This window comes from Onychostoma macrolepis, chromosome 09 (assembly GCF_012432095.1).
Source record: "Onychostoma macrolepis isolate SWU-2019 chromosome 09, ASM1243209v1, whole genome shotgun sequence".
NCBI lineage: Eukaryota > Metazoa > Chordata > Actinopteri > Cypriniformes > Cyprinidae > Onychostoma > Onychostoma macrolepis.
The window spans coordinates 36054299-36067700 of NC_081163.1; the positions used below are offsets into that span (position 1 = coordinate 36054299).

General features: G+C 38.0%; 1 protein-coding gene across 3 annotated transcripts in view; it reads right to left on the reverse strand.

The window, feature by feature from the left end:
• The window catches only part of igsf3 (immunoglobulin superfamily, member 3), a 171090-nt gene that overhangs the window by 61714 nt on the left and 95974 nt on the right, over positions 1-13402 (reverse strand). For all 3 annotated transcript variants that reach the window (XR_009272768.1, XM_058786544.1, XM_058786543.1), the window contains exon 3: positions 9983-10402. Coding sequence is in view for 2 of the 3 variants with exons in the window: in XM_058786544.1 (XP_058642527.1) it covers positions 9983-10402 (420 nt within the window). In the remaining variant the exon portion in view is untranslated. The remainder of the gene's footprint in view (positions 1-9982; positions 10403-13402) is intronic.

Genomic DNA, 13402 nt, shown 5'->3' on the forward strand with positions numbered 1-13402 from the left:
GTCAGGATTGAGGGTTCACAGCATGAATGATGCCATTAGATTTGAATTTAGTATGCACAATAGATTTGTATGACAGCTAACCAGAGAGAGAAAGAGAGAAAGAGACAATTGTGTTGAGTGGGAGCGGTAATAACTGTGGTAGCTGGAAGGGGGCTGTGTGAACAAGCTGCTGTGTGGGATTCGCTGCCAAAAGCTTCGTCACAAAATGAGTCCATCGATCTGCTGTAGTATGTGCTTCAATGAGCCATTTGATGTCCTATTAATGCTTACCGCACAACTTCTGTTTTTCCCCACAGTTCACCAGAGCAATAAACACATTAACAGACAGATGAGAGAAAACACACAAACGTTTACACGTGTTATGAGCATGACATGTGGTGTGCATTGAGCTAACGTCAACATAAATATGCAAAACAGAATAATCGCACATGACCGAGAGCGCAATCGCGTGCCTCTCTTCAGAAGCTCCCCTGCTGGAAAATCCAGTTTAACGTGGTTTTTTGGAACATGGTTACTGGTTTCTAGTTGGACCAAGTTAGTAATGGGCCAACATGTCATCTAAAAACCAGCTTGAGCGTCATAAACTGGCATGGCCAGTTGGTTACTGGTTTGTTGCTGGTGCAAGATGGTGTACAAGATAATAACATTTACATTTAGTCATTTAGCAGACGCTTTTATCCAAAGCCACTTACAAATGAGGACAATGGAAGCAATCAAAATCAACAAAAGAGCAATGATACTCAAAACAAGTCTCAGTTAGCTTAAGTGCTAGAGTTAGAGGGTCAAATAAAGATGGAAGAGATGTGTTTTTAGCTGATTCGTGAAGATGGCTAAGGACTCAGCTGCTGGGATTGAGTTGGGTAGGTTGTTCCACCAGGAGGGAACAGTTAATGTAAAAGTCTGTGAAAGGGATTTTGTGCCTCTTTGGGATGATACAATAAAGTGACGTTCACTTGCAGAACGTACTAACCAAGCAGTTCCAAAACTACGACTATTACTAGCTTAAACCAGACTTTCTGGCCAATTCGACAGAGTCAATTCAGTCAACTACAAATGAAAATACATAAACTGGCTGCAATCCCTCAAAACAGCCACCCAATCCCTCCTGCACAGACACGTGCACTTTCAATTGAGCCTAACAGGCCACTGGCTAGTACACAGAGAACATTGTGAGCGTGTTGTCTAGCTGGAAGGGGACTTGGACACAGCCAGCTAGAAAAGGGGATTACAGACAAATCTGTCTTCTCTCGTCTCAGTCTTGCTCTTGAAATGCTCTCTGGAATTTCTAATGTGAATCTCAGTCAGGTGAAGCCTGGCTTGCATACTGAAGGATCAGGCCGTAATGACTTCACCTTGACTCCCTTTAAAATCCATTAAACATTTATGTTAGAACTACCTTCTAATAAAGTTTCCAGTTTTTTAATAAACCCTTCCCGTATGCAATTAACAGCATCTTTTAAAGAAAAGGAGAGAAAAAAAGGTCCATGACCTAAAGACAGCACTAAACAGGCCTATAACCAAAATTGAATCTCTGAGGAATATCTCTGTACATCCACTGCTTAAAATAACATTTAAATACATTATTGTTCACTTGGCCTTGATAGCCTTGTTATTTTAGAATAATTACTATTATGTTTTTGTTTTTTTTCACTTGGTCTTGATAGCATTGTTATTTTAGAATAGTTTAAATACTATTATAATAATTATTAATATTTAGAATTTTGCTTTTATTTTTATATTTTTCAGTTTTATTTCAGTTTTTCTATTTCTATTATTTCTATTTACTGCAGGTTTCATTTATTTTTTGTTCAGTTTTAATTTGAACAATTTTAGTATGTTTAGTCATTTTTATTTGCAGTTTTATTTCAATTAACAAAAAATATTTTAATAGTTTTAGTTGATAACAATACTGCTTGATAGTAGAGGGCTGTAACAAACTGAAAGTCATGTGTCTTTAGTAAGTGTAGTTTGTAAGAAAACTGGAACACTTGACTGGAGGATGCTTACAATAAAACAGATGACTATCTCTAAATGCTTTTAAAGGCCATTTACTGTAAATAGCCCCACATACTGAGACTTTCAAAACAGCACTTACCGATAAACATTATAAATTAGTTCATTGTAAGCAGCTAAATCACTGAAATGTTTCAACTCTACTCTAAGTTCCTTTTAACATGGACTTTTTCCTGACTTTTTCCACTTACAGTCAAGGAATCGTGCACCAAAACAGAGGTTATTTAGCGTTACATGCACTTTTTTCACTCTCTCTGAAGCTGCGGGAGTTTTGCTACTGTACCTTATACATATTATGATCAGTTAGACTACTAATGTAGTTCACACTTTTAAAGTGGGGTCAAAATGAACATTTCTTCATTGATTTCTTCAATGAACATAATCCAATTATTTCAAATGAAATCCATGTGAAAATGAGCTTTGCACAGATTTCTATTAAAAGTTTACTCAAAAAAAGTCCCCAAAGCAGATGTAGCTCGTATTCAATTTGGTGACGCAAATATACCTGTTGACTAATAAAAATCAGGCTTAAAAGTGACTTCAGTATGAATGGTGCTTCATATATTGCTACAACATTTACAATGGATCCTGTTTTGATGAAATTGCACTAATGTGACCGCATCTTTAATCATCAGGCGGGGCTAAATTGTTTAATACTGAATAAGCATTGAGAAGTAAATATTAAAGTAAAGAAGATATTTCTGTGTCCATACAATATCAGTCAGTGGCCACCAAAACAGTTTTTGAACCAACATTCTTCAATACCAAACCATATATTCTTTTATGCTCCGCAGAAGAAAGTACGTTTCAGTTTTAATTTTGGGTGATTCACAAGCATTAAAAGTAACTGAATCGCTGCACCGTTTCTCTTTGTGTCAATTTACTCTTCTACTAACAGTCAAGGTTTCAGTGGCTATTTAGTGTTACATGGCCATGTATCAAGAACCACTGGTTATACGAGCTGAAGGGAAATAGACGAGTCTTCAATCTGTCTCTATGAGGAGCTTCATCTCAACCTGATCCTACACCACTGAAGACCGCAAATCATCACACTATTAGGCTCTGTCCCCATCTGCAGCCTGACTCTGTGGAGGTGCCCTTGGGAGACAGCCATCCAACATCCACACCCTAAACTCACAAGCTGTCCCCTACTCGTCCAATCCTCCCACCACTGGGACTCTTGACCAATAACAGGGCTGAATTAACATGCCACTCGCAGCTCCCGTCCTGCAGCGCGTTTGATGAGGAGGTACGCTGTCACCTCCCATTCCCATCAAACCGCTGGGCCGATGTGCTTTGAGATGGAGTTACAGCCCTGTGTGCTCAGTCAGTCAGAGAAAGACAGCACTCACGTCTGCTGTACATGCTGTCTCATGCTCAGGATGGAGCGATGGCACTGTAATAAATTGGAAAGTAATGGACTAAAGCCAGAGATGAGGGAGGCATTTTTCTGCCCCAGCCTCTGTCCTGTGAAATATGGCTATTCTGGAGAACGGGAGAGAGGAAAAGTTCAGATCTATGGCGTTGTGTTAAAGAATAGTTCACCCAACACAACTGCAGTGTGTGACAGTAAAATTTAAGTAAAAATCTTGCTTTTTATGTTAGCTCTCAAATCAAATGTGGGGTTATCAAACATCAGATTTGACAGTGACATCAAACATCCTTGGTTTTCATCGCTAAAAGTCTGACACAATTAACTTCGACAACAACTTAAAGGAATAATTTACCTATAAATGAAAGTTCTGCCATCATTTACTCATCTTCATGTGGTTTCTTTCTTCTGAGGGACACAAAAGAAGTTAATTTTGAAGAATGCTTCAACCAATTGGCCATATAATAAAAGTCAACAAAGTCCAGATGCAGCGGGTAAAGTAAGTATTGAACACGTCAACCATTTTTCCCAGTAAATATATTTCTAAAGGTGCTGTTGACATGAAATTTTCACCAGATTTCGGTAACAACCAAAGTAATTCATACATACAAAGAAAACCAAACAAATAAGTTCAGAAATGAAGTTATGTGTAATAAAATGGAATGGCACAGGGAAAAAAAAGTATTGAACACATGAAAAGGAGGTGCAAAAACTTGCAAGACACCAGCTGAAATATATAATAATTAGAAAGCAATCCTGCCCCTCGTCAGTGGAAATGAATATTAGCTGCTTCAGTCCCAACACCTACAGTACCAGGATGAAGAAGATGAAATAAGGGTGACAATGATCCGAAACAAAGCCAAGCAAACTCTCGACGGGTTTCAGAGAAAGAAAATAAAGCTGCTAGAACGGCCAGACAACCCCCTGACTTCAATCCAATAGAAAATAAGAACTAAAGATCAGAGTTCATAGAAGAGACCCACCGATCCTTCAAGATTTGAAGACAAAATCACACCTGAGCAACGCATGCCACTAGTTTCTCCTGCAGGAGCGTCTTGAAGCTGTCATTACCAACAAAGGCTTTTGTAAAAAGTATTAAATACATTTCAGTAGTTCAATACTTTTTCCCTGTGTCATTCCATTTTATTACACATATCTTCATTTCTGAACTTATTTGTTTTGTTTTCTTTGTATGTATGGGTTACTTTGGTTGTTACCGAAATCTGGTGAACATTTCATGTCAACAGCACCTTTAGAAATATATTTACTGAGAAAAATGGTGAAATGGTATTTTACCCACTTTATACGAAAATACTAATCATCATATACATCCACAGACTACATAAAGTATGTAGACACAAACCCGTTATGATGTTTGGTCTTGTGATGTACAAAAACCAATAAGAAAGTTAGGCAACAACTGAAGGTTGTGTCACCACACTTGATAAAGTCTGTGTATAGTCTTTGATTTGAGAGTGAATTGTGGCTTAAATTTCAATATGTTCATCATACAAGTGTCACTTCAGTCGTCTTGAGCCACTTTTACACCATCTCCAACAAACATCAGACATTCATTTCTGATGGAAAGTAATACAGGAGCTTTTTTAACTTTCGAGGCTGGACCCTTTTTGACCACCCGACTGGATATAATGTATGATTATGAACACAAACCGAGAAGTACCAATATTTTTTTTGCCCTACAATGTAAATAATTAAACACAAATTCTGTAAAATGGGTAGTTATGAATAATTGTGGCCAAAATAACTTTTTTATATAATTATTACACAATTATTTAAATTGATTAGCCCTAGAAAAACCACTTAAGCTTTCTTTCAAACAGCGGACATTTATTTTGTGTGGATATACATTTATATTAGTGGTGGGCATAGATTATTTTTTTTTAATCTAGATTAATCTCACTGTAATCTTGGAATTAATCTAGATTAATCTAGATTAAAATGGCTCATTTGAATTCTGCCAAGTAGATCAGAATAAGTTCACTACTAGTAGTAAACAACTAGCAGTCATCAAGAATTTAATATTGATAATAACATTGAAGACATTGTATGATTATTCCTTAAAGATAAGGTTTTAATAGTTTTAGTAGTAGTAGCCTATTACGTTCTGCCCAATGTCTTCAAGTGAAACCGAACTTTTATTTTGACGGGTTGCCGTGAGGATAGTTTTTCTCAAATGAAACGCTCGAATGCTCATGAAGTGACTCTCAGAGCAGTTCTGGAGATGTTGTTCATGTATTTATGTCCTCATTTAGTGAGACGGCAGACGTTAATATCGCCGCAAGCGTCACGCGGTCTTCTGTATGAGTAGTGAACAAACCCGTGCGTCTGCGCCATACATTAACACAGAGACACACAGAAGTCATATTTAAATAGACGTTTTGCGGCTTAATATTTACAAATAGGAGTGGGAGTGTGCTCACTTGTGTGTGCGCTTACGTTTGTTTGTTTGTTTGTGTGTGTGTGTGTGTGTGTGTGTGCGAACCGGGGCGGAACTCCGCTGTGCGCGCGATACAGAGAGCTTGACCATGTAGAGACAGAAATGACTTGCCGATTTCCATTGGGAAGCTTCTTAAAAATAAATTTTCCCTGAAGCAAACCCGGCGGCTTCATAGCTGCATCCATGTTAGCACGCATACACACAGGTTCGAAGACTCGTTCTCGCCCCCTACAGTGCAATTCGGCTAGGTATACATCCGCGCTAAAATATCAAGGTGAAAGTCATCATAGCTTGCGTAGTATTGACCCAGCTCCCAGCCCAACTTTGAGAATAGCTTAACGGCGATATTTTTTTTATCGCCCGATAAGAGTCTCACGTTAACGCAGCACGTTAACGCCGATAACGGCCCACCACTAATTTATATATTCACTATTCATTAATTTTTCCATGGTGAATAAGCAGAGGGCAACAGCTGCTTTATGACAAATTAAAAAAAAAACTTACATCTGCCACTAGGGGTAGAAATGTAACAATGCATTGTTTAGATTCAGTCAGGTGGAATGGATTCATTTCTCTTGTTCTTTTTGGATTTTGAAAGTTCTGGACTACATTGAATTTCATTGAGATATTCTTCAAAATATCTACTTTTGTGTTCCACAGAAGAAAGAACATCATGAGTTAGGAACGACAGGAGGGTGAGTAAATGATGACAGAACTGACATTTCTTTCTCTTTAAAAGTGTTGGTCATCAAGCAGATGTCAGCCATGATTACTCAACTGATGTGTTGGAGTTAGATGAGCCGATGCGACTGGCTTGTTGCTCTCTGATGCTGAGAGAGCACTGAGACTTCGCTCTATGATAACCTTCATGACACTGATGGTATCAATGAGGGGAGTGGACTTTTGAGAGCCGATGCCTGCTCTGTACTCCATGACAGGGAGTTTGATGTTAAGAGGATCAGCAGCCACCGCTCAGGGACTCCGGTAATGTGCTTCATTTTAGACCGTGATCAGCATATTTAGGACATATTTAATGGTGCCATAGAATGCATTGATACAATATTTTAAATTGCTCTCTGATATCTACATAGAAGGTATGTGGCTTAGGTAAGGGCAAAAAATCTCCAGAAACGGTTTTACATGTGCATTTACAAACCTAGGATTTCTCCCTAGAATTAAATGGTATGTTATTGGCTTATTTGGAAGGGTCATGAATAATAGTGTTGAGCTCTGCTCTGATTGGCTGTTTCACAGTGCGGCTCATTTCAGTAGCTCACAGCAGGAAGGAAAATATATATTTCAATACTTTCTCTCGCCTTTATATCGTCGGGTAATTATACTGTATATAAAATGCGGGCATCATTAATATAGCCGCTATTAATATGCGGGGCACTGAAACTGTTTTCAAATGCACGATCGCTTTTTACTTTCACTTTCGAGATTCGCGATCGCACAAACTCTGTTTATACTATGGAGCGGCAGTACTTACCACACATTTGACAAGATCAGATGCTTGTCAGTGGCGCTCAGGATCTGTAAATCATTCACCATCATCCTCAGTCATCTCTCCTTACTCTGTTTATGTGGTAAGTGAAATCTTATGTACTGTAATGTAACAGGCTACCGCTAGTAGCTAACCATGTCCCTTTAGTGCAGGGGTCATCAAACTTGATCCTGGAGGGCCGGTGTCCTGCAGAGTTTAGCTCCAACTTGCCTGAACACACCTGCCTGGAAGTTTCAAGTACACCTAGCAAGACCTTGATTAGCTGCTTCACGTGTGTTTGATTAGGGTTGGAGCTAAACTCTGCAGGACACTGGCCCTCCAGGACCGTGTCTGGTGACCCCTGCTTTAGTGGTTCGCGTTATTTTATTAGAACGCGTTATTTGCTTTCCACGCCTTTCTGAATACAGACACCAACCCATCCCTGCACTTCACATCCCCTGCACAGCCTGGAACATAACATTTATTTCCATGATCTGACATTTTCGCTGCTGTCCTCGCTTGTTTTTTCACAATACCTGCAAAACTTCTGATGGTTCGGCTGGCGGCTGGCACAGAACATGGGCGGGTATATGCAAATGTTGGGGACGCAACTATTAATGATCCCGACTGTTACGTCACAGTCTGTGTTATGTTCTGATTTGCCTATTTTTCAGTGGTCTTTTTTATTCACAAGATTTTCATAAGAAGGAGGAAACAATGGTGTTTGAGGCTCACAGTATGTCATTTCCATGTACAGAACTCCTATTATTCAACTATGCCGAGGTAAATACAGTTTTCCATTCTATGGCACCTTTAAGGATTTCTGCAGGGAAGCAGAGTCATGCATGCCGTGTTTTAGAGAGCAAGGCGACCATGAGCATGACATTGGTGAGTCATTTGTCTAATAGGGTTGAACTACATTCATATGTACTTCCGTGGTGTAAAGTGTTTGAAAAAATTATCATATTAGGACAAACACTATATTTAATTTTATATAAACAAAAATAACCCTTTTTTTATCACCCAAAAATGAAACTTCTGTTATGTCATTCTAAACCTGTATGACTTTTTTTTTTTTTTTTTTTATAGAGCAGCAACACAAAAGAAGATATTTTGAAGAGTGTTGAAAAAAAACATTTTAGTGAGGGCTGACTTTTACTATGGACAAACAAACACTGTGGCATTTCTCACAATATATTTATGTTCCACAGAAAGTAGAAAGTCATACAGGTTTGGAACGACATGAGGGTGAGTAAATGATGACAATTTTCATTTTTGGGTAAACCATCTCTTTATAGTCTGAGATCGCGCATAATGTTCGCAATCCAATTTTCAGAGTTTTCTTGTTCAATGGAAATGTTTTGGAAAAACAGGTTTTTATCGGCCGAACGAATAACACCCAGGTACACAACAGTATGACTCCAAGAATCACAAATGAAAAACATCTGGGTGTAAATTGTCCATAAAACCATTCTTATGTTAATTTTGTTATGTTCATTTACATAAGATTGAATTTATGCAACAGTATATGCAAATATGTTCATGTTTCATGACTGAGGCCTACTGAAAGCATTGTACAATACTTCTATCCCTCACACCCTCGTTTTTATTCATGTCGCATAAAATATAAAATATAAAATATACTTACTTTTCCAAAGTTTTCTTTTGGCTACATTCACACTGCAACTGAATGCGTCTCAAATATGTGTTTTTCCACATGTGAGAAAACAACTTGCATTTCTTTACCAACACCTCTTCTCTTCATTGTGTTAAATTAAATCAATCTCAGTGAATAATTAACCAATAGGATTTTAAAGGGGTCATTGGATGCGATATGCACTTTTTCATGTTGTTTGAACTGAAATGTGTATTGGCAGTATGTGTACACAACCACCCTATAATGATAAAAATCCACCCAGTGGTTTTTATTTAATCTCATTAAATCATTTCCCCTTTCTCATATCGAACCGATCTCAGAAGCCTGTCGGTGTGATGTCACACAGACCCATGCCCCTCCCACAATTGTTTGATTGACACTAGTGTTTTACCTTAGACCTGCCCTGAGTGAGCTGTCATCAGTCCTCCATTGTTTCACCGCCGGAGCAGATGTAGTCAAGAATGTCTCTTAAGCGATTGAGGTGTTCTGTTGTTGGTTGTAATAATGAACATAGCAGTTGTCATTTACTTTCGACATCTGATCCACTGGAAATACAGTAGATTTACATTTGTTTCTGAAGGGAATGCTCCCCCGATCTACCTAAATGTGTCTATCTTTACACGTGATCCAGCTTCACCTCCAGAAGAAATGAGTGTAAGGTTTTTAATGAATCTTTGCAAATCGCCTTTCCTAATAATGTCCTAATTAGCAAGTTTCACGAAGTTTACCATCTCTCAGAGAGCGTCTTGGAAGAGAGGGGCGGGGTCAGCAGAGCTCATTTGCATTTAAAGAAACATGCAACAAAACGGCTTGCTGTAAACAGAGCTGATTTTGACAGGGTAAAAACGGTGTTGTTTTACACTACCGTTGAAAAATTTTAACCAAACTATGTTACAGACTTTTCACTAAGACCCTAAAGAATCATATCAACTTATTTTAAAATAAAGCAATTAACCTCTAAAAGATGTTGCGACGAACCCCCAAACAACTCTCACTCACCTGTGGGCTGAACTTTGACAGATGTCTTCTCCGACTCTTTCCGGGTCATGGCGTACCAGGAGCGATCCGGGTCCTGGATCCATTCCGAGGCCTCGCAGTAGAACTCTCCCTGGTCTGTGGGCTGCAGCTTGTAGATGGTGAGACGGTAGGAAGTGGCGCTGGTCTTGTCCAGACGCAGGTCTCCTGAAGACAGACGCTGGCGGTACTGTCCACCCGGCCTTAGAACAAAGTCCCGAGACAGGGTGACCAAGTCACGTGGACCAGAATTGGGGTCATCAGAGGGTCGCAGATACCAGCCCACAGAAACGTGAGTGTGCTGGGACGTCTGGCGTGTGACCTCACAGCTCAGCTGTAGCGTGTCCCCCTCCACTTTCGAGAGAGTCTGAGGAGTAGCCGTCACTGTCAGACTGTCCGGGATCACTGTGGAGAAAACCGTGGCATGAGGTTAGTTCGAGAGTAAAGTTCATGAACAACAAAACACACCCTTAAAGGCATTCAGGCCTTGTCCTATTAACATTTAAACAGGATTCTCTCCTGCAGGGTGGCTCAATCTCAACCCTTTTATTAACTTATAGCCTCAAGAAAAAACAAGCCTCTTTTTGTCCTCAACAACCCCTCACTCTTCTTCTCCCTCTGTCAGCCTCTGGGTCCTTATCCAATAAAATATGGCAGAATTTTTCGAAAAACCAAATATGACTACAGAACAAACTGAAAGATGTACTTTGTTGGGGCTGAAACATACTCTGCACAAGTACCTCAATGCAAATGTTTCATGCTACTAGGGATGCATCAGTATTAAAATTCTGTCTGAAACCGATAACTCATGTTATGACTGCTAACCAGTTAATGGCTAGTATTAAAATGTATTCTATTTTGTTTAAAAAAATTAAAACTAAATGAATGAAACTAAAATCAATCTTTTTTAAGAGAAATTAAATTATTTCACATTAATTTAGGCACCACAACATTATAATGTATAGTATGAAAAATAGATATTCAAGATAACAGCGGTATTAAATTAGAGGTATTTTTAAAGATTAACTTTAATGACATGAGATGTAATCTAAACGTATTAATAGGCAATATTATATTCATGCATTTCTATATGCGTTATTTTAGTATAATTTATATTACAGTATTTATACATATTTTTAATTAGCTTTTGTTTAAAATGTAATTTTATTTAAACAGTTTTATTTAATTTTAATTTTAGTTGTCTTTCAGTTTTAGTAATTTTGTTAAATGCTTTTGTAGTTTTATTTTTTATTTTTAATAAAGATACCAATATAAATAGATAGTGATAATATAAATATAGATATTTTTTTTTTTATAATTTAGCTTTATTTTTATTTCAGGTTTAGCTTTAGTATGTTTAGTACGTCAGCTTCAACTTATTTATTTTATTTAGTTATTTACAATATATATGAAATCTTATTTTTTTCTATTTATTTCAGTTCATGAAAAGTAATCGTAATAAATTGTAAAAGTAATAAATTGTTTTACAATACAGCAATAACAGCACTGATCCCTACTAGCTACACACACTCAATTTTGTTTAACATTGTATTCCAAAACGTGTCAGACTGAGATGTAAGCGCACACTGTTATTCTCAGCATTTGCACGAGAGAAGCTACAGGTGTAAAATATAGAATATTTTCATATTAACTTACAGCACATCTGGGTTAAGGCACATCTATTTAAATATAAATGTAACACTGTCTAGAGTACTAGGGTTTGTAAGAGGACACATTAAGTATGCATTTGTTTACTTGCCTTTAGCATGTTTCTGGCCCTTATGGGTTTAGTCTATACAGTTTTCCTCTTTCTCTTGTGTACAGTGCCATAGGCTCACATACGTAAACAACATACTGCAGATGCACATGGACACATGTTTGCTGGGGAAGCATGAAAGGAGAGCAGACCCGTGACTGCATACAAACACAGATTTCTGAATGTGTGGCCTGAACCCACGCTCACACACTCCAGAAGAGCAGCAGGGCATTCCAGCACATCTCTGACACCACGCTACCATCCTTTAGCGCCGAGCTACCACAACATGATATTCTGCAACCTATTACCGCTAGACGCTAGTGCGGTGCTAGCATTGATTAGCACCAGTCAGATCTTCAGCCTGGGCATGGCGTCTCACAGGCTGCGAAAAAAACGTTCTGACATCACTGCACGAGGAATGGATTTTTGTGACAAACCAAAATCCTGGAAATAAACCTGTGTGACATCTTGAAAACTGCAGCCACAATATTTATCTGAATGAGGCGCTAACAGCTGTCAGTGTCTCCAATGCCTCAAGTTTCCTTTTCCAGGACACTTAAAAATATTGAAAAAAAAAAAAATCCTAAATATAGCAGGCCTTTAGCAAAAAATAAAAGGCACTTTATAGTTATTTAAGCATGACTATTTGTAGATTTCGATCAAACCATTTCCTCAACTGTAGCAGAGATGAAAATTTATTTAAATGACTTCCCAAAAATAAGCGTGGCCATAAAAGGTAATAGGTATAACACAAAACTATGTGCTTATGGATGAATCTTACATTACTGGCTCAGCTCCAGGCTGATCATAGGAGTGGCATGGAAATGTAATCCTGCTGGCAGTGCGTGATGAGCTGCATCTGGTGCTTTCTGCACCTTGTCACCCCTTCCAGGAGTCCAGCACTGAAGCAGGTCCAATGTAAATGCATCCAGCCAGTGTTTGGAGTAGCATGTAATGAAATGTTCCTGGTGCACTGTGCACCTTGGTAAAATGGTTTTCGAAGTGTTTGATGCATGTACCAGGCTTATGATTGCTTGACAACAATCAGGCTGAAGCATATCTAATGAAGATCAAACTATTAAAGGGTTAAAGTGATGTTAACTGTCTGCCTGAGATTGGAACGCATTCCTGTAGCTTAACACGCTAGCACATGGATGGTGTTAGCAATGACAAATTTATGGGTTTAATATGCAGTGAATGCATTAATTGCTTAAACACATAGGCCTAATTTGTAAGTTGTATTATAAGAAAGTAGGAATGCACATTTCTACAGTTTCTACAACTAACTGTTGATGTTATAGCCCATAACTGATAAATTATATATTATTTTGTTTAAATAAATTTAAATAAATTTAAATTAACCATTTTAAATGCTACAGTACAAGTGAATGTATCACAACATCATAACGTACTGTATAAAACAATTTGAAAATAAATAAACTGATTCTCACTCATGGGCACCTTATGTAAAATTTCTATTACTTTTATTTTACTGCTGGGTGTTTTATTTTACTGCATGTAATTTGTTGGGTTGTTGTTAATTGGGGAAATAATATTGGCAATAACTCATGGCGTTGTTATCTGTGCACTTGGTCTTCTATGTAGAAAAATCCAATAGAACATTTAAGTGTTCATGAAATTTGTACATT